Consider the following 24,812-nt stretch of genomic DNA (forward strand, 5'->3'; position numbering starts at 1 on the left):
GAAGAAAGCCCGGCCGGCGATGTTTGACTCTTTCCGCCATTGGCGTAAGGAAGCCAAACAGCGAGAAATTAAGCAAGCTAAGAGAGATAGGAAGGAAAAGAATATATCGGTAATGCAAGCTGCTAGGCAGTTTAAGGAAGATGAAGAAGATCGTGCGATTGAAGTGTCAGATAGACAACATTGCATGGCCATTGACAAATGTTACCCGGCTTTGCCACCTCCCCTTTCAAATATGACTGTAGACCCTGAAAAGGATCCTTTGATGTCACATTTACCGAGATTACCACCCCCTTATGTGCAGGGTGCTACTGAACCTCCATTACCTCCAGTTGTTGCACCCCTTGTTGTCGTTCAAACCCCTGTTGTTGTTCAGCCACCCGTTGCTTCACAGGTGGTTCTTCCTCCCCCGGCGCAGCCCCCTCCAGGGCCGCCAGCCTTGCCACCAACCTTGCCTCAAACTCCTTTGCCTTACACTCCTTTAGCTTCGACTTCTCTTATTTCTGTCCCTACGTCTCTGTCACCTCAAAACACTTTGTCTCCTGTCCTCGTGTCAACTTCTTCTCCTTCTGCTCGGCAACGAATGACTGAGACTGTCACTAGTCTATTGTCTCCTTTCTTTGGGTCACTGAATATGACCCTTGTTTCTGAACGTAAGCAGAGACGTAGTCAGCTCCCTGGTCCCGAAGAGCGGGCAGTGTTAGATCTCCTTTCTCGTAGATGAGTTTCGAATACCTCCAAGTACAGTCCACAAGTGGTTATGGATATCTTCCTACAGTGGGAAGCACCAAAACAAAGGTATGTTTTTGATGTCATGTGTACCTTCCTTCGTCAGGAGTGGGAAGATAATGAGTTGGGTTCAATTCCACTGCAATTGCTTAATGTTCAGTCTGAATTTGCTAAAGGGACGATAGTGGGTTCAGATGTTGAGGAAGCGGTAGAGACACTACTCACTTTTAGGTATAGACTTCCACCTCAGTCATTGTTCGAACCTGACCCTTCTATTAGGAGAAAAGTGAAGCAGTATCCTATGAGAGAGGTTCCCCCTGTATGGAGAGAGGCAGTTGTGGCTGATGCCGCTCATGGTATTGCGGCTGCACCGGCTCATTTTCAGCGAGTGTGGGTGCATGCCCCTTGGAAGAGAGCTGAGGTCCTGGCTCTTAAGCAGACTTTGCCTGACCCCGTAAAAATCCTGCTGGTTATTATAAGGAGTTGTCTCAGAAAGTTGATGCGTGTGTTATGAATTTAGCTGACATAGATATGTTGATGGGTAATGTAGTTCCTCAACCCTTGTGGGCGAAGATCCGTCACGAGGATAACGCGCCAGAGTTAGGAGATACGTGGGTTAATATTACTGCTGCAGATGGTCGGCAAGTAGGAGGTGCCTAACCTGAACCCTTAGTTGCAGAACTACCTGGTAGGATTATTAATTTAATGAAAACTATGATGCCTCCTCTGCGGGTGAATTGGGAAAAGTTAGCAGCATGCAAACAAAAGAAAGGCGAGAGTGTGTCTGATTTCTTCACTAGGTTTGAGGAAACATTCATTGATCATAGTGGTCAGGATATGAGTACAGAAGGTGGTCAGAGGTTGTTTGTAGATATGTTTGTTTTTAATTTACTTCCTGAACTTTCTAATAAGTTAAAGGACTCTGAGAGTTCCTGGGCTGTTTCTTCTTTGGCTCAGATATTGGCTACTGCACAATACTATGAGAATAGAGATAAAGATGAGAAGGATAAAGTAGAGAAGAAGACTAGAGAATTAAAAACAAAAGTTCTTCTGCAGCAGGCTTATCCGCCTCGCCCTAATCAGCGTCAGTTTCAGCAACCCTCCCAGTTTCAGCAACCCCCACAGTTTCAGAAACTGTTGCAGGTCCTGCCAGATGGGTTGTGGAAGGAGGAATGTGTGAAGATACAACAGAAAGTGTGAAGATGATTCAGGCAGAAGCTACTGAGAAAGAATTGAGTATGTGGAGAGAAAGTACGGGAATGTTGGATTCAACAGGCTGTTGGGTTGAGTTGTCAGAGCACCAGCGATGGTTGTTGCCGGATGCATATGTGCTTCCTGTGGTTACTATGGCTCATGGGTTGGCTCACATTAGTTCAAAAGGGATATGTAAGTTGTTGGCTCCGGTATGGCAGAATGGTGGAATTCCTAAGTGTGCTGAGAATTTGGTTAAACACTGCATGATTTGCTTGATGCATAATCCTGGAAAGGGAACCCAAACTCCAGCGGGTCATTTTGCTCCTCCAACGTATCCGTTCGAGGTGCTGCAGATAGACTATATTCATATGGAAAGATGCAATAACTTGAAGTATGTCCTTGTGGTTGTTTGTGCCTTTTCTAGATGGATAGAGGCCTACCCCCTAAAGGATAATACTGCCTTGTCTACAGCCAAGGTTTTGCTCAAATAATTCTTTCCCAGATATGGCTTGCCGAGGATGGTATGGAGTGATAATGGAAGTGAATTCGTGGGTCAGATTATGAAGAAAGTATGTGCGGGTCTGGGTATTAAACAGAAGTTCCACGCTGCGAATCACCCCCAGTCAGCAGGCCTGGTCGAGTGCTATAATGGCACTCTGAAGCTGAAGTTGGCCAAGGTGCAAGCGAGCTCTGGTCTTACATGGCCCGATGCCTTACCATTGGCACTTTTTGTCCATGAGAACGACAGTACATTCTCGCGTGGGACTTAGCCCATACGAGATTGTTTTTGGACGCCCGGCGAATGTCTGGGGTGTGCCGAGGCCTAAGAAGTACAGTGATATCGAGTACCCTATGTTGGTTGACTACTTACATGATTTGACTGCTAAATTGCTTTTTCTTCACCAACAGGTCCATGACACTTTGCCTTCAGTTTCTGTAGATGCAGGCCACACGATTCAACCTGGCGACTGGGTTCTAACCAAGAATTTCCCGAGGTCAAAGAACTTGGAACCAAGATGGACCGGTCCAAGTCCTGTTATCAACTCGGACTGCTATTAAGGTGTTCGGCAAGAAAAACTGGGTACATGGTACCCATTGTAAGAAGATACCTTTGCCCTTACCGTACGATAAGTGGGTCCGGGAAGGTGTTGCCGATTCCGAGAGTGAAAGGGTTCAGAGATTTGTACCTTTTAGCGATGCACATCTGGAATGCCGACTGGACTACGGCAACTCCCTCTACGCCGGAACCACTGCCAGACTCCAGAAGAGACTCCAGCGAATCCAGAACGCCTCAGCAAGACTCATCCTGGACATCCCCTGACACAGCCACATCTCCGGACACCTGAGAGACCTGCACTGGCTCCCGGTCAACAAGAGAATCACGTTCCGACTCCTCACCCACGCACACAAAGCCCTACACAACCAAGGCCCAAGATACCTCAACAACCGCCTCAACTTCTACACTCCCACACGCCAGCTTCGATCAACTAACCACGCCCTCGCCACCGTCCCCCGCATCCGAAGAGCCACCACAGGAGGAAGATCCTTCTCCTACCTCGCCGCCAAGACGTGGAACTCCCTCCCGACCCACCTCCGCCTGACCCAAGACCACCTCGCCTTCAGGAAGCAGCTCAAGACCTGGCTGTTCGAGCAGTAGCGGACCCCCCTCCCCAAGCGCCTTGAGACCCTCCGGGTGAGTAGCGCGCTATATAAATGCTGTGATTGATTGATTGATTGAATGGACTCAGTCAGAACGTGCGGATGATAAAGTCTTGCAAGAAGCTGTGCCGCCGTGTTTGAGACTTGATACTACGCACCCAGAAACACTCTTTCGGGATCAAACTGTGCCTGGTAAAGAACGCTACAACTTAAGGTCTAAAAAGGACAAATAAAATTTGAATTTTTTTGTGAATTACACTCTTTCAGACAAGAGACTATTTTTCTTTTTCGAACCACCATACGGGTTCAGCTGCAGGGTCGCGGTATAGGAACTTAAGGGGTGGCCCGCGTATTGATGAAAGGTCTGCGGTTCTAGGGTCGTCTAGGACGCCTGGACGCACACTTGAGTGAAGAAGGAAAATTGCCGCGAGCAGCACGTTAGAGGATGGAGTCTGTTGTAACTGAAAGATGTTGAGAGAATAGATCTTAAGACAAGATTTTGTACATTGATACATAGCAAATGTTTTATAATATTGTGCTTTTTGATGTTTTTAAGTATCACATTAGCTTGTGTGGGTTGGACTGTCTATGCTACACAACAGACATCTGCACCCACCTCCCAACCTATGCTTTCTTTCACTACTGTTTCTTTGCACCAGTTTTATACGTTGCCTGAACATGAACAGACAAGGAGATCAGAATTTGTCAACAACTCGTTTATACAGTTGTTGCATCAGCATCAGTTAGTAGTAAATACCACTAATTGTTGGGTTTGTGGTCTTATGCCTCATACGACAGATAAAGGTATGCCATATTTGGTTTTGCCTTTTTCTTTTAATGGGTCTGTGTGCGCTTTTCAGACAATGTTTATCTATGCAAATGAGGTACGCCCCTTACATTCCCTTAAAGATAACTCGAGCAATAGTGCCTTAATAAGGGGAATAGTAGCTATGATCTGAGATATTGATGCATATAATGCTATCCCTAAGGATGAGGTGCAGGCTTACGTTGGTTGGAACGTGACTGGATATAGTACCAGTTTGACAGAGAAGGAGAGACGAAAAAGGTCTCCCCCTATTTTGATTGTACCTCACCGAGGCCACTTTTGTTTTCAAGGTGATGGTCGGAATCCGAAAGCTCAGCTAGGTAAGAGTGTGTGTGCTCAAACCTATGTCTATTCATCTCGGACTTCTCCACCGTTTGTGCCAGCTAAAGGCACATATTTTGTTTGTCATGACAGAGCCTACACATGGTTGCCACCTGATTTTTCCGGAACGTGTTATGTGGCATTTCTACTTCCCCCACATACACTACTGCTTCAGACTATCATAGAACGAGATATGGTAGAGGTGTCTTCAATAAGGAAGATACTGCAGCACACAAAGTAGGAGATTTCTTCAAGGGCTTCTTGCCCTTTTGGGGTCTTATGATCAATAGTAGGCATATTCGACAGCTTGTCCGCGTTGTTGAAGCTACTATTAATGAGACAGCAGGTGCTCTTAGTAATGTTACAGCTGAGCTTCAAGCAGACCGCCTTATGACTTTGCAGAACCGTATGGTATTAGACATAATACTTGCAGATGGAGGAGGAGTATGTAAATTGATTGGATCCAGTTGCTGTGTTTACATACCAGATAATGCCCCTACAGTGTACCAAGCCATCTCTAGGTTGTATAAAATCTCTGAGTCTATCCATGTAGACGAAGGAGACTGGTCATTGAAGGGATGGTTTTGGGGACTGCTGTCCAAATGGGGATGGAAGATTTTGACATTCCTTGGTATGGTTTTAACCATCCTTTTCTTTTCTTGTCTTTGCATCCAGTGTGGTCCCGCCATTTGTAGTCTTTGTGCTACTATGTGTGTTCGGAGACCTGTTCCGAGAGAAGTAGAGAATAATAAGATGATGCTACAGCAACACCTTGATGACCTAATGAATATCGACATAGACCTAGATTCAGATTAACATGAGTCTTAGGTTATTGCCTACGTAATGGCAAAAGGAGGGTCTGAGGTTCTGTAATTCTCGAGTCTGACTCCATTTTGTTCTGTGCCACCATTTTGTGTTGGCCTCACGTAGGCCTGTGAAGGTAGCCTGGCGAATAAAGTGGCCTGGCCTTCTTAGTTCATGTATACATTAACTAGGTTTCTTTTTGACTCTGAAATGAACTGTAAGAAACTGACCTCTGCACCTGGAACTGACCCCACAAAGCCAATTTCCCTGATCGATCTTTGTCTGAGATTGCCAATCAATGTTCAGGACATCGTTAACTTTTAGTTTCCTTGCACATGCCTTATCTTGTTCAGCATCTGTTACCGTTTCTTTTTTTATGTTTCTTCATTACATGGGTTATGCTTTCAATTATAGGTTTGTCCGGCTTGTGGAGATTGAATTTGGGACATTCCTAATAATTAACTTTTGGGTTGGGATACTGTAAATTGAGTTTTTGTTATGTGACACTTTGTTTGAAAATGTACCTTATTGGCTAGAATTTTGTGCAGTGGGTGTACATTTATAATGTGAATATTGGGTATAAAAGGAGACGTCTCGCCTTAGTAAAATGAGCAGTCTCCTGAGAATTTACACCGTGATGTATTTCTAGGATCACTGTTACTAGCTGCAGCTAATAAACTTGGTCTCTGATGCCATCCAGAAGTATTCCGTGTCTCTGTATACCAAGACAGGTGAACTCAAAGATCTTAGGCGTGCCCCTGACGCCGCTGGGTTAAACCCTGGTTCTTCAGTATGCATGCAGTTCTGCCAGTAAGATCCAGAAAGTGTGGGAATTAGTACTTTCTCTCTGAACCTTTATGTAATTTAATGATTTACTGAAATGAATAAAATGCAGGTTAATGCTTTGCTAATCATTGCCGTTCACAGGTCTGAGGCTTGTAACAAGTCAGCAAACACAATAAGATGATGGCCAGGGTGCTGAAACTTTTCAAACACTCACCCCCATTCAAGAGATCTTGGTTAAATTAATTGTTCTTTTGCTGATCATGCCACCCCAATTTAGACCCAGCCATATACAAATCAGTCTTGATCCTGAGCCCCATGAGAACAGTCCAGCCCTCCCTGGACCAGAAACAATCAAAAATATTATGATGCATTAAACCCAGATCTGTGACTGGGGAGTGAGTGTTTGAGAAGTTTCAACACTCTGTCCATCATTTTATTTTGTGATGTTGCTATGTGCACCCTAGATTGCTGCACCACTAGATTCCCTTGCTTGCTGCACCACTAGATTCAAGCTAGCCTGGCTGATGAGGGGTGATACCCCTAGCCGGTCACAGGATGCTTGTTTCTTGTCCTGGGAAGACCTGGCTTGGCAGTTCAGGTGGGACTGTTACCATGAGGAGGTGGTTCAAGACTGATTTGCATATGGATGGGCTCAACCTGGGGTGACGTGGCAAGCAAAATAATGATGGATGAAACCCAGATCTGTCACTTGGGGTGAGTGTTAGAAAGGTTTCAAAAGTCCGCTCATCATTTTATTTTGTGATGTTGCTATGTGCGTCCTAAGTGGCTAAGGGTATGCCCAGACGTGGGTCTCTTGCTTGCTGCACCACTGGATTCATGCTAGACTGGCTGATGAGGGGCGATAGCCCAAAGCCAGTCCCAGGATGCTTGTCTCCGTTCCAGGGAGGACCTGGCTTGTCAGTTTCGGCTAGACTGTTCCTATGGGGAGCAGGATAAAGACTGATTTGCATAAGGCTGGTTCCAAACTGGGGTGACATGGGGAGCAAAATACTGGTGGATTAAACCCTGATCTGTGACTGGGGGTGAGTGGTTGAAACGTTTCAACACTCCATCCATTATTTATTTTGTGATGTTGCTTGTAACAAGTCAACCAATTTTACCAGCTCATTTGTAAATAATTAGCTTTGAATAATTGATGGGATTTTGCAAAACAACCTCTGAAACACAGACACATTTTTGTACAGAGCTATTGTACATGTGACCAACAAAAACGAGAGTCACTGAATAATTTACTATCAAATGAATTTTTAAAAAATGTGACCCAGTGCCCATTGTTCAGAACGGTCTTGTGTTAGAAGTATTTTTTCTCTACAATATTTGTCTTTACAGGATTTTGCACAAAATGCCTTCCATGGACTTTTTTGCTTTTTTGCCATCTTAGAAAACTTCTCCACTCTAGCTCAAATTTTCGCTGACCAGTTACAAATATTTTCTACTGTATTGGCATGCAGAATGAAGCTCTTGGACCTGGTCATGTGTCAGTGTGCTCATACATCTATATTCTTAAACCAACAGACAGTATCCGATACCAACAAACATCAATTAATGACATTAGACTCCAGTGCCATGATTTATCTGGAACCAATTTGATATTCCCAGCCCAGAATGGCATTTATGTGTGTTGTGAAAATACCACAACAGGCTCACAAATTTAAAATGACAATGGCACTTCAGTTTTGTTTTGAAGCTTACAGCGGGACCAATTAATTGACTTCTGGGTAGCTGCTGCGCCTTATAAATTTGATAAATAAATAAATAAAATAAATAAATATACAATAGTCATAGTTTGGGCACGAGTTAAAGTTTCTTTCTTAGTCCGACCTCAAGTGAACTAAATGGTTATTCTGGGCATGTATATTCTGTGCCCTTTGCCTGACTGGAGACAAAAAAGCTGCGACACGGCGACTGCGCCGGATATAGAGAGGCATATCACAGCCCTTGGTGTTTTCTATTCATATCACTGACAAGACCGCTATGCGAAATTACTTGCGCTTTAACACACTTGTCATCAACTCAAAGTGAGGGACACATTAACATAGAGAGTATGTACTTATGGTGGGAGGACAGAAGCTGAATATATCCTTCCAAAATTTGAATTTTCTCTATTGGGGATACTTCCAGAGAGCACAAATCTTCCTTGGAGGATAAATACTGGATACATCCTCCCGTAATACATCTTCCCCTTCTGGGTGTATCTTCCCAGATTGGCCAGAGACTGACACATTTTAAATGGTCTCCCAGTTTTGTTTCCCAAATAACGAGATGTTTGCATATCGGATAACCCAAACCTTTTGGACCGACATTTTTTAGTATAAGCCTTGAAGAAGTTACAATAGTAACGAAACACGTGTCGGCTCTTTTCATTGTTGCCAACAGAAAGGCTTTTCAAATTTGACCTCTGTGGATCAGCTAACAATATCAACATCTTTGCAATATATGTCCTTGTATTGGATTGCATTTTGAATATTGGGTTTCTACAATTTTAATGAAACATTGTCATATGATATTAAATAGGATTTTGCAGAAGTTATCTGATTGGACTGGTTTCTGTGAGCAGTCATATTGTGTTTGAAATGCAAATGTGCTACAGTATTAAGAATGATGATATAAATATTGGAGAGTGCAGAGGTACAGTGGTTTTGTTAAGATTTGCGTAGGAGTTCTTTGAACTTCTATATAGTAACATCCGTGGTAGTGGGGTGTTTTTGTATCGTTACCTTGAGGGGCACCAATACTGTTATTTCTCATATTGACAAGCATAGACAACATATCTTTTGGAATTGATGTGCTGTCCTATGTACCATCACTACCTCTCTTGTTTCTTGTGCATTTGTAAAGTGTTTTGTGAAAATACCACAACAGGCTCACAAATTTAAAATGACAATGGCACTTCAGTTTTGTTTTGAAGTTTACAGCGGGACCAATTAATTGACTTCAAATATACAACAGTCACAGGTTTGGGCGCGAGTTAAAGTTTCTTTCTTAGTCCAACCCTAAGTGAACTAAATGGTTATTCTGGGCATGTATATTCAAACCTTTTTTCATTAGGAAAAGAGTTGTGACTCAAGTCAGCAAAGGCTTGACAACCTGAATTAGCAGTACTGGCACTTATCTAATGAAGAATATCAAAAATGTCTTCCAATTTACATGAAGAAATAACACTGTTGGTTGCAGAGTGACAAGCTTCACGAGATTTATATCACAAATACGCTATTTTAGTTAAAAATGTAAAATACTACAATAGTGTAGAGTGCTGCCAAAGGTCAAATACTCATTGCCAGAATGGGCTGTAAATCCAGGAGACAAATCATTGGCTGTGACTGGAAACACATGCCATTTGCAGGATCAAAAAACAATGGAAGCCTACAAATATTTTAAGGGTAGGTGAAATGTTAAGTAAAGATATCTGTAGTAATATTTCTCATCCATACTAAGTATTGGAAAGGCGTTTCCCCAAGCACTGCTTTGATAAATTACCTGACTGAAATTTCACCAAGTTAGTACCTAGATTTTTTCAACCCTAAAATGAATACAAACCATTACTACAGTTGTATTTTCAACACAATTTAAACATAAAGGTTTGTGTTACATTTCAGTTTAAAGATTTCAACAATGGAAGGGCTACTATGCATTTAGGTATTTAAATATGCTACATATATGGTGCCCGAAGATACAAATAATTATGCTTAGTTCTTTTGCCGGATGACCGAAACACCACATTTCAGGCGGCAGATACCAAGAGCGAGCTTCAGTCTTGTAAACTGAAAATTGGTGAACTCGTAATTTACTTGCCTGAATGACTTATCTGATTTGGGAACTCATTCTGAGGGTCACTGATGTGGGACATCCACCAACAAATAGCAGATGCCCCATTTGCCAACCTTGTCATTCCTGCACCCTTTTAGAGGGCAGGGTACACCTGGGTGTCTGCCAGTGGAGCCGCAGCCATTGGAATCCCTTCACCTGCAGTTTGTTAGCCAATGGATCAGCGGGTCACAGTGATTCCCATTGGGCCCTCTATATGGCAGGGTTGTCCTCACCAATTTCTTCCTTCTTGGGACTGCTATGCAAGTCATTGTGGTACTCAGAAGAAAAATATTAAAATAGCCCTGTGGCGCAGGGAGAAAACTCTCCATGTCAGGGATACTGGTCTTTCTCATTTCAGCAACAATGCCTCAGTTGGGGGATTTCTTGCTGAAAAGCAATGGAGAACACCAAGGGGCTCATTACAATATTGGGCAGAATCACTTCTGCCCGACACCGACTCGTTCGTGGGACTGACCGACACCCGGTCATTAGGATGTGACTGAACACTGTTCGGTCACATTCCTATATTTCACTATGTGAGCATGCATTACAGCCCTAAACCGGCAGCAATGCATGCTCCCACAGCAAAATGGGATGTGCAGTTCATCCCTGCACCCCGTGGCAAGAACCTCAAGCTTTAACCACAAAAGAGCTGCTCCTAAAGTGATAACCACAATTGGATGGCTCCTATATTCAAGCCCTAAAAACCAAAGCTACTGGCCCCATGGGAGGAGGGGAGGGGAAACCCCTGTTTGTCAGAACTGCCTCAAGGAAAGTTTCCTGCGTGGATCCTAGGCGACTGCTCCCGTTCCTCCCCGAGGAGGTTTTTAGGGCTTGAATCTAGGAACCATCCAATTGTGGAGTGTGACAGTGATCACGCCCACACAGTGGTACACTCTTGCCACTTTTGGTAAGAACGGAGCCCCCATTTACATATTTAGGTCCTGATGAATGCTCTGGACCCTCCTGGGCCAAGACGGCAGAAACATGTCGACCTCTAAACACAACGGTTAGGGGACACTAATTCCCCACATACCGTCACCTGCTTTTAAACATAATATAGTTACCTTTCACATTAAAAAACACAATGAGGATAACTATAATGATTTTTAATCTCACTCACTCATACACGGGCCCCCACTTAGTTTAGAAGTGCATCCCTGTCGTCAGGTGTATGCCCGCCCTCTATCAAACCAAGGTTTTAGAGGGCGAGGACTGGTCAATGATGAAGCATGACACCAGGTGGTGTGTGAGACCAGTCCGTTACTGTTTGTGAGATCTCTCCACTCACAATATAACTCAAAACTCATAGTGGTTATCACTTTAGGAGCAGCTCTTTTGTGGTTAAACATTCATAGTTGGAGGCTGCTAGCTCCTAAAACCCTGTGCCTCTTGTTCCCTCCTACACACAGTGTGGAGCTCATGTGTTTTTAAGAACCTCAAGGGGCCTGCCACAAGGTGCAGGGATCAACCCTGGGCCTCTAACTGGAGGCCGTGCACCAAAGGGGACCCTGCTAGGGGCCCCCTTACATGCTTTCCTACATGGTTTCCATGTCGGCAGACGGGCCTGCATTCCCACTAGCGGATGGGCTCTCTGAGCCCATTGGAAGCCAGCCGAAATGACTGGCCGGATTCCTTTTCAACTAGCTCCATCAAAATGAGGCGGTCAAAAAGCAATCCGACCGGCCCATTACGATGCGGCCCTAGAGCCTTAGAGGGCCTTATCGTAAACGGCCCCCAAGTAGTGAAACAAAACCTAGTGACCCACTTTCGATTCAAGTGTGATGAAAGTGCATATGCTGCACTAGCAGATGTGTTTTCATCATAGAGAGCCACACCAGGATGGTGGGCATCTCAACTATGATGGGCAGTTCATCACCAGGGGAAGTGGAGGCAGAACCAACGCTGACCAGGTCGGCTGGTGGTCTACAGGCCATGGTTAAAACAACTATAGTCATCTACTGTGACAAATTTCTCTTCAACAATAATATTATTTGGGAATGCAAATGGACTATATGAATTGCAAGAAATCATAAAGGTAATGTTGCTATCTGTCCATTGTACTTGCATTAGCTCTTGATGCAGGTAGTATAAGACGGGTTTAATTGCAAGTATTAGATATATCAGTCACTTTAATTAATGGACAGAAAGTAAAAGTGTTGTCTGTGGGAATCTGGCGTTAATGAGATGGGGCTATACAAATTCTTATTGTAATTGTTGAGCTGTTTAAATTGTATTATCTGTTGTTTGCGGTGTTTGTTTGCCTTGATGATTTTTATTCACAAATTCAAGCCATTGTTTAATTGACATGGCTCTTTAAAGGTATTAAGGACACATATATGACATGTGAACATGCTAATAACATGTTGTGTCCCTACCACAATAAGCACATACTGTTCATCCCTTCATGTTTATTGTCAATACTGATAGAAAATGTAACCATTTTATGCATGTAGTATAAAGAATAATTCTTAAAAATATGAACTTAAGTTTTCAAAATGCTATTTGTTTTAATTTAAAGTAGGAACAAGAATAATACCAACCATTTTTGTCCTCTCAGATTTATCATCAAGGCCACAGAATGAACGCTAGTGAGAAAAACAAAAATAGGAACAAAAACTATAACATAACATCAAAATAAAACAAGAAAAAAAGAAAAAAGAGATGTAAGATATGTTACACGGAATTTTGTGATAACATTGCAAATAACATAATATTCTATAAGAAATAAACAACAAATAAGTCACTTGGTGCTTTGTAAAATTACAAAACATTCTGATGTATTATGCAGTTGTTGGTACCAAATTTAGCAATTATCATCAAATACATCTTCACAATTCCTCAAAATAATGAGCTGTCGTGAACTTGCTGTGTTCAATAATGGACTACAAAAGGGGAACTGAAACTATTGTATAAAACAATCAACTAAGACAGATGCATAGGTATACTTCATTTAAAATACATCTTAACCATCTTTAGAAATGTCTTTCTAGGCCATATGTGTCCAAAGAAATGCATCCATGGCACATTTTCGGCGTCCGCACATTACAAACATTAATGTAAAACTAATCAAACTAATTTCTGTAGTGTTTATCTTGAACATCTGGAATGGGTCTGGGTCTTCTAGAACTCTGTTAGACTATGCACTAGACATTCCTGAATTCCTTTAAATTAAAGGTATTTTCAGGAGCAAAACACGCCATACAATCCATGCAAAATGGTGGGTGGTAATAAAAATGGATGATGAATCCCATATTTCACCATATTTATTGATACTCCTATATGCACATTGTGAATAGCAAAACATTTTAAACAATAACAATACATTTCTTTTTTAAGAAACAAATGCTTGTCAGAGATCCTCAAACTGCTGGGATGGATCCTTTTTATATAAAAACATTTTGAGAAGAGCAAGGATTCTAGCCACTCACGTAGTGCAGCACAAAATACTATGGCCTTCATTACAGTGGCGGCTGGTAATCTGAAGACGTAGTGTGGCAGGCATGCACTACATACTCAGTTCCACCCATCCACAAACACACACATTCACACTCATTAATTCACAAGCACACACACTTACACCCGTCCATTCACAAACACAAGCAGACACGTGACACGCATTCACCAGTACAGGTACACTCACTCATTCATAGGACATGTGCAAAAATACACATACATTCAGACATACACACAAGGACCCAAACTATCAATAAGGCACTGATCAGGCCACGGCGTTGATGGTAGGACCACCAGGTGGCGGGACGGAAGAGCACGACAGCCCATGAGGAGCTGGAGACTTTAGAAGCGGAAGCAGTAAACTGAAGCTCTAGGCGCCTCCTTTGATTGTCTAACCTTATCGAGGGTTAACCAATGAGGGGAGGACTTTCCCTAACTCATCACAGAGTGGGGCGGGGTCAGGGGTCGTCAAACATGGTGGCCTAGAGTGTGATAACAAGAACACTAACACAATTGTTTACTATAGCTTTATAGTCCTTCATAGTGATTATACCACAAGGGCATCTTTACAATTCATTCCACAGAGCACTATGCAACCCCATTGGGCATGAAGCTTACACCCTATCACCTTTCATTACACACACAAACAACATTTGCATTACATAACTATGTCAACGTACATATTACTGCAACTATATACAGTTGTAATCTTGATGGCTGGCCGTCATGCCCAATGGGGTTGCCATAGTGCTCTGTGAAATCTTGGTGTTTTGGGAGATTCCAGGGGGCTGAAAGCGACACTTGGGGATGAGCAGGCGAGGAAGCCTAACGCTTGTGGCTGTCGGTGAATAAAGCTTTCCTGAAGTACAATGATTATACACTAAATTATTACAATTTGGTGACGAGCGCCTGATCTGCCATACGTCAGCCACAGTGAGGTCGGATTCAGTACAGTAGCATTTGGAATCACATTTGTTGGAACCATCTATCCCTAGACGCAGTGCAAGGACCTCAAGGAAGTGTGGGTGTCCGGAGCCAGTTATCGGCAATAAGGAAGCGCTGAGTGGTGTTTGCCTCTCCTCCAACATATGTGATGGGCTGTGAGCAAGTTGTGGGAGGAAAGTGCAATGTAGGCACACTGCTCCCTATGTACTTTGCCTCCGTTTGGATGGTGATTTAATGGCAGGTAGAAGCGTCAATTTTGAGGTGCAGTCTGACACATTTTGACCATTGTGTGCTTGCCTGCGTGAGACTGTATCGAGGGTACCAGGCCGCAATCCAGTGTTCTGTCAGTATGACCTGAAGGTGTAGTGCGAAGCAAGATTTATTCAAGCGGTGGGTCTTCAGCACGCGATCCAATTCAGTTAGAGCAACTTCAGAGCGCAGCGCAAGCCAGCCGTTAAGATTACAACATATCTCCTTTCTCTACACACACAAACAACATTGCCATTGCATAACTATGGCAGTGTATGCTAATGTAGATATTACCACAACTATATAGAACCCCCAGACACAGGTGCAAACAGAGTTTCACTCAGTCAGCTTAAGGAAACTTTGCTCAACCACACCCTCCTTTAAACTAATAACCTATTATTAATTACAACTGAATAAACCTAAAATAAACCTGTTTTGCCAGACCCAAACCTTAATTTTTAATACATATAAAGTCACCCCAAGGGTAGGCCGTGGACGGCCTAGAGGGCAGGGTACAATGTATTTAAAAAGTCAGACATTTACTGTTAAGGTTTACATGCCCTGGTAGTGAAAAACTCTTACATTTGTTGATCCCTTCTACGAGGCCTATCTCTCCCACATGTTAGCATTGAAGCTGCCTTATTTCATTTTATAGGTGAAATTTCCAATTGGGAGGAGATAATCGGTTAACGTTTGGTGTCTCTGGAATCACAATTTAAAGTCCTAACTTACGGTGAGGTCGGATTTTTAATTGCAATTATGAAAATAGCACTTTTAGAAAGTTGGTATTTTCTTGCCTTGGCTATTTAGTGGCTGTAGCCTGTCTCTGCTCACATGTCTGGGTGTAGCTGAAAGTTGAGCTTTGTGTATTCCTCCTAGACAGTCACACATAATAGGGAGCTTGGGTGTGCATGAATGAGCCATCACTTGTAGGATGGGAGGGAGGACATGGACACAAACCCACTTCCAACTAAAACGGTTGTGCCCTGCCTCCCCTCAAAGGGCTGCATATCGCCTATAGTTAGTTTGGAGCCAGGGCAGGGAAGTCAGGATGCCTGGGGACTTCAAAGGGAAACGTTAAAAAGCTTCTCCCCCACTTCAAAGGCACAACTTGGTATAAGTACTGAATCTTAGAAATCAGCTCTTCATTACATTTCTAGACCTGTGGATACTCTGCCAGGAAGAAGGACTAATGTGCTGCTACTAGGACATCCACTCTGCTGCACTGCTGCTCTAAAGGAACTGCTGCCTTGCTGTCCTGACCTGCTGCCGTCTTGACTGGAAAGGAAGAACTGCACCTGCAACTTCATCTTGAGCCCAGGACCGTAAAGTGACCCCAAGGGCTAGACTCTTGGCCTCCTGATCTGAGCCTCAAAGACATGAAAGGTTTCCCAAACTGCTCCTGGAGCCAGCTGTAGTAAGTTCCTGAACTCTAAGTGGTGCCTCTCAGGTCCTGGACCCTTGGTGTGAGTCACGGCTCTTAATTAAGCATATGGGCCTGTTCACACCGAGTTCGCACCTCTCTCACCGAAAACCAGCGCGAGCTGTCGCTAGCCTGTCTCTTCACACAGCAGCAACAACAGCCCGCAGGGGATCACAAACCCAAAGCACCAGCCAGCCCGTCCACGATGCTCAGCCTGCTCTTTGTACCATGCAAACACTCTCTTCTGACGCTCTCCTTCCTCCTCGCAGCCCTCTCGAAAACATGAACGGGACTCTTGGCTCAAAATTTGAGAAGGTAAACATTCAGTAGGACTAAGCTGGGACTGTATCCGACCTGCGCTCCATCGTGGTCAGCCTGAACTTTTGACGTTGACTCGGTCCAGCGCAACCAGATAGCTGCGGTTGGCGCTTTATGCTTTACGGCGCTATTTTACACTTCACTCTTTAAAACTTCATGACTCCAGTTCTACTGATTGGATTTTTATCATTTTGGTCTTCTTTTGTTAAATTGATTTAAGCTCAACTTTTCTAACCTGGTGTGAAAATCTTTTTTTGTGGTATTTTCTCTGTTTTACTGTTTGAAGTGTTGCAAAAACACTTAACACATTGTCTCTTAAGTCTGACTGCTTTGTGCCAAGCTACCAGGGGGTTGAGCACAGGTTAATTCGGGGTTTGCTTGTGCCTTTCCCTGACAAGGTTTGTGGTTGCTGCTTGAACAGGGCTCACACACCACTCAACCAGTGACCCAATTTCTTACAGGGCCAAAATGAAATTGGTGGTCCAAATCTTGGTTGATGAGAAAGGCTCATTTGCCTTCCCCCAGTGGGTGACGTGAAGCTCCCTTTTCGGTATATTCTCCACTACTCCAGTCATTGAAACTGGAGGGCTAGTCAAATGATCCATAATGTGTGCCCTTCTTCCTGCAGTCTTCTCTGATTTTTCTACCTAATATTCTGTGATGTAAGGGTATGCTTACCTTTGAGAAAACGTTGTATTATTTTAGTTTTATGATTGTGCTTTCCATGAAGAACTCTTATTCTCAGCAACGGTTTTGTTAAAGACATCCACTCTTTTCTTGTATGTTGATAGATGGATTGTGATTTTGATATTATTTTCCAGAGTCTGAATTTTCCGATGGTTACTTAACAATACAACTACAGCTATAAAGTGTATATCCCATTTAAAAAAACTCTGCTTTACTGTGCCATTACAACAATATTACAGCTTAATTGTTGTTTTGCCTCAAAAACTGTGTGAATAATTAGTTGCTGCTCTTCTTCTGAACTTTTTTGGTTCCACACTATAAAAAGGCAGGTATTCAGTGCCCAGATCTTGCAGATTTTCATTGTAATGCTATGCTTTTAGAAAAGATATCTCAGTCACCAGCAAAAGCCCCAAAAATATCCGTTGGTGACACCATAAGAAAGCTAGCAGTGGACTACGAGTCAGATGTAAACTTGGCCACTAAATACCGAAAGCAATTTGCAACCATTATTTTTGTGACCAGAGTGCTATTCTGCAAACTGACCTACATATTAATAGGTCACTTTGCAAATGACGAATTCCTAGTGGGTCAGAAATTGAATGAATTTTAATGAAGTAGATTACAATATGCAACCCACTAAGAATCGCAGTCATCACAGGGATGGAGTCCTACTGGGGTCAGCAGACCACAATGCTTGTGATTACTTTAAAATAAAGCTTTATTTTTTAAACTCAACCTATTTTCCTGTCAAGAAAACGGGAAGCTTTTTAAACAAAATTAAAAGTTTAACTTAGATTATTTAAGAATAGGCAGTGATTCACTGAACCACTGCCAACTGTTAAAAAATATTTTTTTTAACATTCTCAAATCGCAAAACATTAATGCATACCATTCCGATACCGTGTTTGGTGGGGACACACTAAACATGCCTTTTCTAAATATTTTATCAGATTTGGGTCTCAAAATCCAAATTGCGGTATGGTAACTTGTTACCAAATTGAAATTTGGTGTTTTTACATAAGAAAAAGCATTTCTGTGAATTGGGTCATTTTCAACAGCAAAAATGCTTCCTACATCTGGCTGAAAGTGTTTAACAAACAGTGGAAATCAGATATAACAGGCTCCAGAGATACCACGGGTCAGTTCCTCTATGCAATTAACTTATCATAAACTGTCTTAATCATACCATCGTACATTGGTTGTGAGGAATCTAACTGACTTCACACCGGGCCAAAAAGAAATATAGGAAAGAATATTTGTACAGATTCAACCTTTTGCAAGATAAGACATGTCTTAGTTAACTCAAACTAATAAGTTGAGGTGAAAAAAACACATCCAGCTCAACTGTTGCAAGGAAAAATGTATTACTATCTGCACTGCAATTAGTACATATTTGTGGATATGAAAAGTACTGCTTGTGCTCACTTTATTTCATAACATTTGGAGGCCAGCAAACAACTTTCTGCTTCTCAGTGGCACCATGGTTCTAGATACTATAATTTGCAGATATCGACAGAGCAGGGACTGCATGGGAACTGATCTGCATTCTCCTTCCGGCAGCCCACAGACTAGGAGAAGCTCTCCATTCACCTCATTCCGTAATTTACATAAATATATCATTAGTACTATTACAACTCTTGTTCAATCAATCAATAAAAACTGTATTAATATACAACTCTTATTAAGCAAGTTAGGCTGCAACAAAGAAAGATTTCTTTTAAAAGACAAGTGACAAATGTGGTTATATGCATTGCATTTTCTCTTTAGATTTGTTTTTTTCTTATTAACTGTAGAATATTACCTTTTCCTCTATTTCCTTGAGTTGTCTCTTTTGCAGCTCTATTTTATCTTCAAGATCACGTATCCTCTGTGAGACAAATCAAACATTACAACAAAATATGAGATGGACAATCACTTTTCACCCTATGTTTGAATTAATGACACATTTTGTTTAGACCTGGTTAACATTGGCTCACATTATAGGCCAGAGTAGAAACACCACCATTTTACCTGCTCACGTTTTTAGGTTGCCTTCTTTTCTTAAACACAATGACATTTGACACACATTTGCTTGCATGCCTGTGTAGGATAATATTCTTTAAAACAGCGTTGCTTATATGTCCACTTTGTAGGTATATTATCAAATACTTTGAACATTCTGTATAAGGGCTAAGTTCACTGCACAAAATGTTGTTGTCTGTTATTGTCTGCTTGGCGACAGAGCTATCAGAATAGAATGAACAATAGCAGCCTGACTGGGACTTCAGCATGGCAACATGTGTGATGTTTATTATATAAATTCACTCACTTATTTAGCTAGAGGAGCATTTCACTGGCAGTGAGAGATCGCCCAATGTTGGAATTCCAGCCCAGTTGATTTCTGTTTATCGCTTGAGAGGGATGCTGCCTAGCTCTCCACCAAGACGGGCACCTTGATGACACATTTCTCACAGGTAACGGGGAAGTTAGATCACCCTACAGGGATCTAGCAGATTCACCCACCGTAACCACACTAGGATAGGTAGCGCTATGTATGAGTAAAATATATTCAAGTACTTATACTCAAGCATATATTATCTGTAACAGCAAAATGATTGAATTATTCACCTTTTTCACTATTCTCATAATGCTAATCATGTTATTCTGTTTCCTTCTATTGATTATTACAGCACACCTATTTTACTCAAGAATCACAATGCTTCAATAAATGTTGAAAGTCATGCTGTGTATTTCTTGTGTATCTCTTTGGGTATGCATGAGTAACCAAACGAAAATGTTCTAGATCTGTTAACATGATTTCCTTGGGGAACCAGGGTTCTCATGTTCTGGGATTTCACATTCCATTTGTTACCTTATCAGGTTTGGGGTACAGATGGTACACTGTGAGATAGCAGGACTAAGAGCAACATATCCTGATGGTGTGCATAGAATCAGTCTTACACAGATTTGACATTTATGTTGTCCAGCAAATGCACAGATTTACTGAGAAAGTATAAGCTGTATGACAATACCTTCAACTTTGTTTAAAATATTTGGATGTCAGTTCCCTTAACCTTTAATAAACTGTGACAAAAAATGTCCATCTGTGCAAGAAATCACAAGAACCCAAGTCACAGGATGGCCAGTTCAAAAGCTTGGAACACTTTATGAGACATTGCAGTTCTAAACTTTCATCAAAAAAGGTATATATTAGTGCCAGATTTAAAATGGGAAATTGCTCCAAACACCCTCAATTTTACGAGTAAAGGTAAAAGAAAATATGTTCAGTTGTTTACTTTTCCCAAAGTTAACTTGCGTATTGTCCTCCATGGAAATCAGTAGAAGTTGGATTAAAATCAGTGGCAAGTGAGCCACTATGGTAACTGGGTTTCGCCACATGACTTCTCCAGGACAAAGTATCTACTAAAAGCAATTTAACAGGGAACTGTATCATAGCCTTTACTTCAAAAAGCAACTGTGCATGCGTGGTTGATAGCTGGAGCAATGCCCACACCAACATCAATGCCCAAAGAGAGGCATTGGCAGATGTCCCTGCAGCAGTGTTGGCCTATGGCTCCCCCTCACCCACATCAGAGGAGGGGCATGGTCCTCTTATTTCTGTCATCCCTGACACCCCTAGAGGCAGGCAGGCATGGTGGCAGCCAATGTAATTTCCAATGGGAAGCCGCTCCCACCCAAGCTCAGCGACATCTGTCAGTCCACCAGAAAAAGCAGTTCAACACAGGCATTGCCTAGAAGGCAGAGCTGACAGAACAGGTTAACTGCGACTGGAACCAGTGCCCACGCCATGAACATTGAAGAAGGGAAGTAAGGCGAAGGGAGCAGGCATAGCATAGTGGGCTGGTCAACACCCTTAAATTGACCAAGAAGCTGGGAGGGAGGCCCCTGGAAGCCTTCCCCGTGTGGGGAGGGGGAGACAAGGCAGCCCTAGCATTGCAGCCATGGATGGATACGGAAGAAGAATGGGATGGGAGTCTCAGTATGGCCCCTCAAAGGTAGTGAGCTCAGGTGGCAATGGAGATCCAAGATTCCAGTCTGAAGGGGTAGAGTTATACTTGAGAGAAACCCCACAACCCAGGACTGGCAGAAGGTGGCTAGTTGGCACATAACAGAGAGTGCGGAGGCAGAAAAGGTCCCCCTCACCTCAAGAGGATCATCAACACAGACCTAAGATGCGGAGGACCTTGGACAAGATCTAAGGGGGAAAGGGAGCTGTAGGTGCAGCAGCCCAATGTGCTATTCTGAAATGAAGAGTAGCAGAGATGCACAGAACACATCGAGTGACTTGAAGAAGGCAGGTTAGAAGTACAGAAAGAACACATGGAGAGGCTGGATTCCAGAATGTAGGGCCAGACAGCTCAAAAGGAGCACGGGCGAGAGTTCAGCCTTAAAGGAAGAGTTGAGGCGAATCTGGAGGTTGTCACGGGTTGCCAGTGGAAGTGGAACACGGAGGCAGCGAGATTCAGGATTGCAGCAAGTGCCTGTGTTGGAGGATGGCACAGCTGCCACGAGACAAGCAACAACTGTTGGAAGGTGCATAATAGAAGAGAAAGGGGGTCAGAGACAAGAGACCTAGGCAATCCTACACTCATAGCCACACTGGGGACAGGATGAGGAGTGAGTACGTGGACACCTGGTTGCATATGTGCAGAGTAATGAACGCGGATACAGAGAATAATTAGAAGAAGAAAAGTGCTAGGGACTATGGTGGTACTATTCAAGTTTTGGGTAAAATACTTGGAGTAGACAGGGTTGCAGCAACATATTTGCTGGCAGGCTTTATGGAGGACTTCAGGATTCAGGTTTAAGATCGAACACATGAGCGGGAAACTTGAAATTGTGCAATGAAAAGAAACAGATAGTAAAAGGCAAATTGGCAAAGGAGGTCACTTGTGGGAGAATAGCTGGTCCCTTCTTCTCCCCCTTACATAACTTTATAATATCACCAATCAGCATTGTTCTAAAAAAAGATCAAGGATGAATTTCAAATGATTCATTACCTATCCTGGCCATAAGGGGGCTTAGTGAATGACTACATAAAACAGGATTGAAAAGATTGAGATGGTGCTTAAAGGGGGCAGGCTAGCAGACATGGTAAAGGTGGACATAAAAGCAGCATTTCTGTACACTCAGAGGATTATCCACCCTTTATATTTCCAGGGCCAAACTTTAATTGGCAAAGCCATACCCAAGGGCTGTGCCAGACATATTCAGATTTTGAGAAGTTCAGTATGTTGGTAGAATGGGTGATAAGACAGTTTGCAAGGTCTGAGCAAGTGCTGCACTAACTCGACAATTTCTTTATGGTGCACTGGGCAGGAGTCTGCAAGGCTGATGCTGACTTTTAAGAAAGTGGCATAGTGCTTTGGGATACCATTAGTGGAGGAGAAGAAGTTACCTAGTACATGCATAATTTTAATAGGTATTGAGCTGAATTATTTGGTGATGGTATCATGTCCTGCCAGCAGACAAAGTGATGAGATTGAGAGATCTGTTAGAACAGGCTGTCAGCAGAGAAAAATGTGACTTGAAGTTCATGCAATAGGTGCTGGGTCATCTAAAATCTGTTTGTACTGTGGTTGCACCACAAAGAGCATTCTGCAAGCAGTTGGCTTTGCGATGAGAAGGGTGTCAAAACCCACCACAGGATCAGAACCAAGGACAGAGTGAGAAGGGACTTATTGGAATGGATGAGGTTTTTGCACCAATATGACAGAGTGACTTTGTGGCTACAGGATGCCCAGTGGCCTGGACCATGGAATTGCTTTCCAACTCTTTGGGTGCACGTGGTTATGGGCTGTACAGGAAAGCTTGCGAGTGGGCAGAGTGATTGCCAGAGGAATTGAGGAGAAGACAAAACAGCATCACTTATCTGGAACACTTTCTGCACATAGCAGTGAGGCTGTGGGGAGAGGAGCGACAGAACATTAAGGTTACTTTTTTAGTGGGCAATCAGGAAGTAGTGCAGGTTCATGTTTTGAACAAGTTGTCTACGAATGATCAGTGTGTGTTTTGTTTGCTGATGCAATGCTGTTGCTATGCTTGTGGTGGAATATTGCGTTTCGGGCAAGGTACATTCCTGAACTGAAAAACAAAGTGGGCTGACGCACTGTTTCACAGTGAAAAAAGGTCTGTGGTCAGAAACAGACTTGACTGCAACAGCAGGGCTGCCAAAGATGTGAAGTGCCACATGGTAAGGGCATTGCAGATAGTCAATAATTCATTTGCAGCATCAACGATGCTCTCATACTGCCATGCGTGGAGGAAGTTCCTAAACTAAGGCGCAAGTAGGTGGAGAGAGACCTGAAGATCCTGACTAAGTGTGACTTCGGCCGTGTGCGGCCTCATATCGGGGGAGGACAGGTTATATGCAATCTTTGAGCATAGGGTTGTCGAGGTGAGTTGGAGGGTAGAGGGAGGCTTGGGCCAGGAAGTCTGCAGTGTGCTATCAATTGACCTGACGGGTTTCAGTTGCACTGCATTACAGTGCTGTGTACACATGTGTGTGAGCACGTTCCGTACAGACCTGCCTGATATGCGTTGAACCGCGTATCGGTGCTGAGTGAGTGAGTGTGTGTGTGTGTGTGGGAGTGACAGTATGCGGACCGCCTGTGATTAACAACTCTGGCCAGTGGTGTTGCCTTACACGTTGATTTCTTGCCAGAAGAACACTATGTTTGGCATTGGTTTTACTTGTGCGGCCTCGGCCCGCAGTGCTGCTAAAAAGTGTTATAATTCTTTGTATGTACATATTTCTGATATCATTGTGACCTGGAGTGCAACCTATAACTGTGGTATTGAATTATAAGAATTGGTAGGGTGAGCCTAGGTTTCACAACGTGTTGCACCGCAAGAGGGTGCTCGGGGGTTAGAATAGGATCTTTCCCCAGTGTGCATACTACTGATGTCATTTCAACACAACATGGCTGGGTCTAGTACTGCTAGTAATATTTTCAAGTGTGATTCATGCCCAGAAATACATGATGTTCATGTTGAGTTGATTATTGTGTGTGTTGAATACAAACATTAGTTACATACATCACGTGTGAAGTCTCTTTTGTGACGCTCCGTGTAGTGAGTGCTATGCCAATGATTTACACATTGCCTCTGTGCCCAGCTACCCAAGGGTAAGCACAGGTTATACAGTGGGTGTAATCACCCACCCCTGACTGCAGTGGTAGGTTCTGCCTGGCTAGGACATCCCCTCAGCCAACCAAAAAGTGCCCGTTCCAACAGGATACATATGACAACTGACTTTCTTCTTAGTTCATTAATGGCATTGACGTGAGTGCGGGAGGTAAGAATGTGTTCAAGTTGATGTTTAAAAAAGATCACTTTAAATAATTACATGCTAATGCAGTGATTTAATGTGATGTACTAAGGTGAAACATTTCTGCATGTTAAACAAATACATTTTTTTGAATTTTAAGAGTTTTTTTCCATATTTTCACACAATGTTTGTTGCAAGATTTTCATGCACTTCTGAATATCTTACATCTCCCTGAGGTTTTTGAGGAAATTATTTTTTTTAAAATCCCACATGCTCCCCACCCAGTGCCTCCCCTTACCCCCCATCCACTTTGGAGAACC

The 24,812-nt window shown here is 42.9% G+C and overlaps 1 protein-coding gene across 1 annotated transcript in view; it reads right to left on the bottom strand.

Moving 5' to 3' along the window:
* Positions 1-24,812, bottom strand: part of JAKMIP1 (janus kinase and microtubule interacting protein 1) — a 1,879,738-nt gene that overhangs the window by 9,678 nt on the left and 1,845,248 nt on the right. Inside the window, 2 exon segments of the mRNA XM_085642441.1 lie at positions 12,688-12,732; positions 19,024-19,089. Coding sequence (XP_085498567.1) covers positions 12,688-12,732; positions 19,024-19,089 — 111 coding nt within the window.

Source organism: Triturus cristatus, chromosome 2_2 (genome assembly GCF_964204655.1).
Source record: "Triturus cristatus chromosome 2_2, aTriCri1.1, whole genome shotgun sequence".
NCBI lineage: Eukaryota > Metazoa > Chordata > Amphibia > Caudata > Salamandridae > Triturus > Triturus cristatus.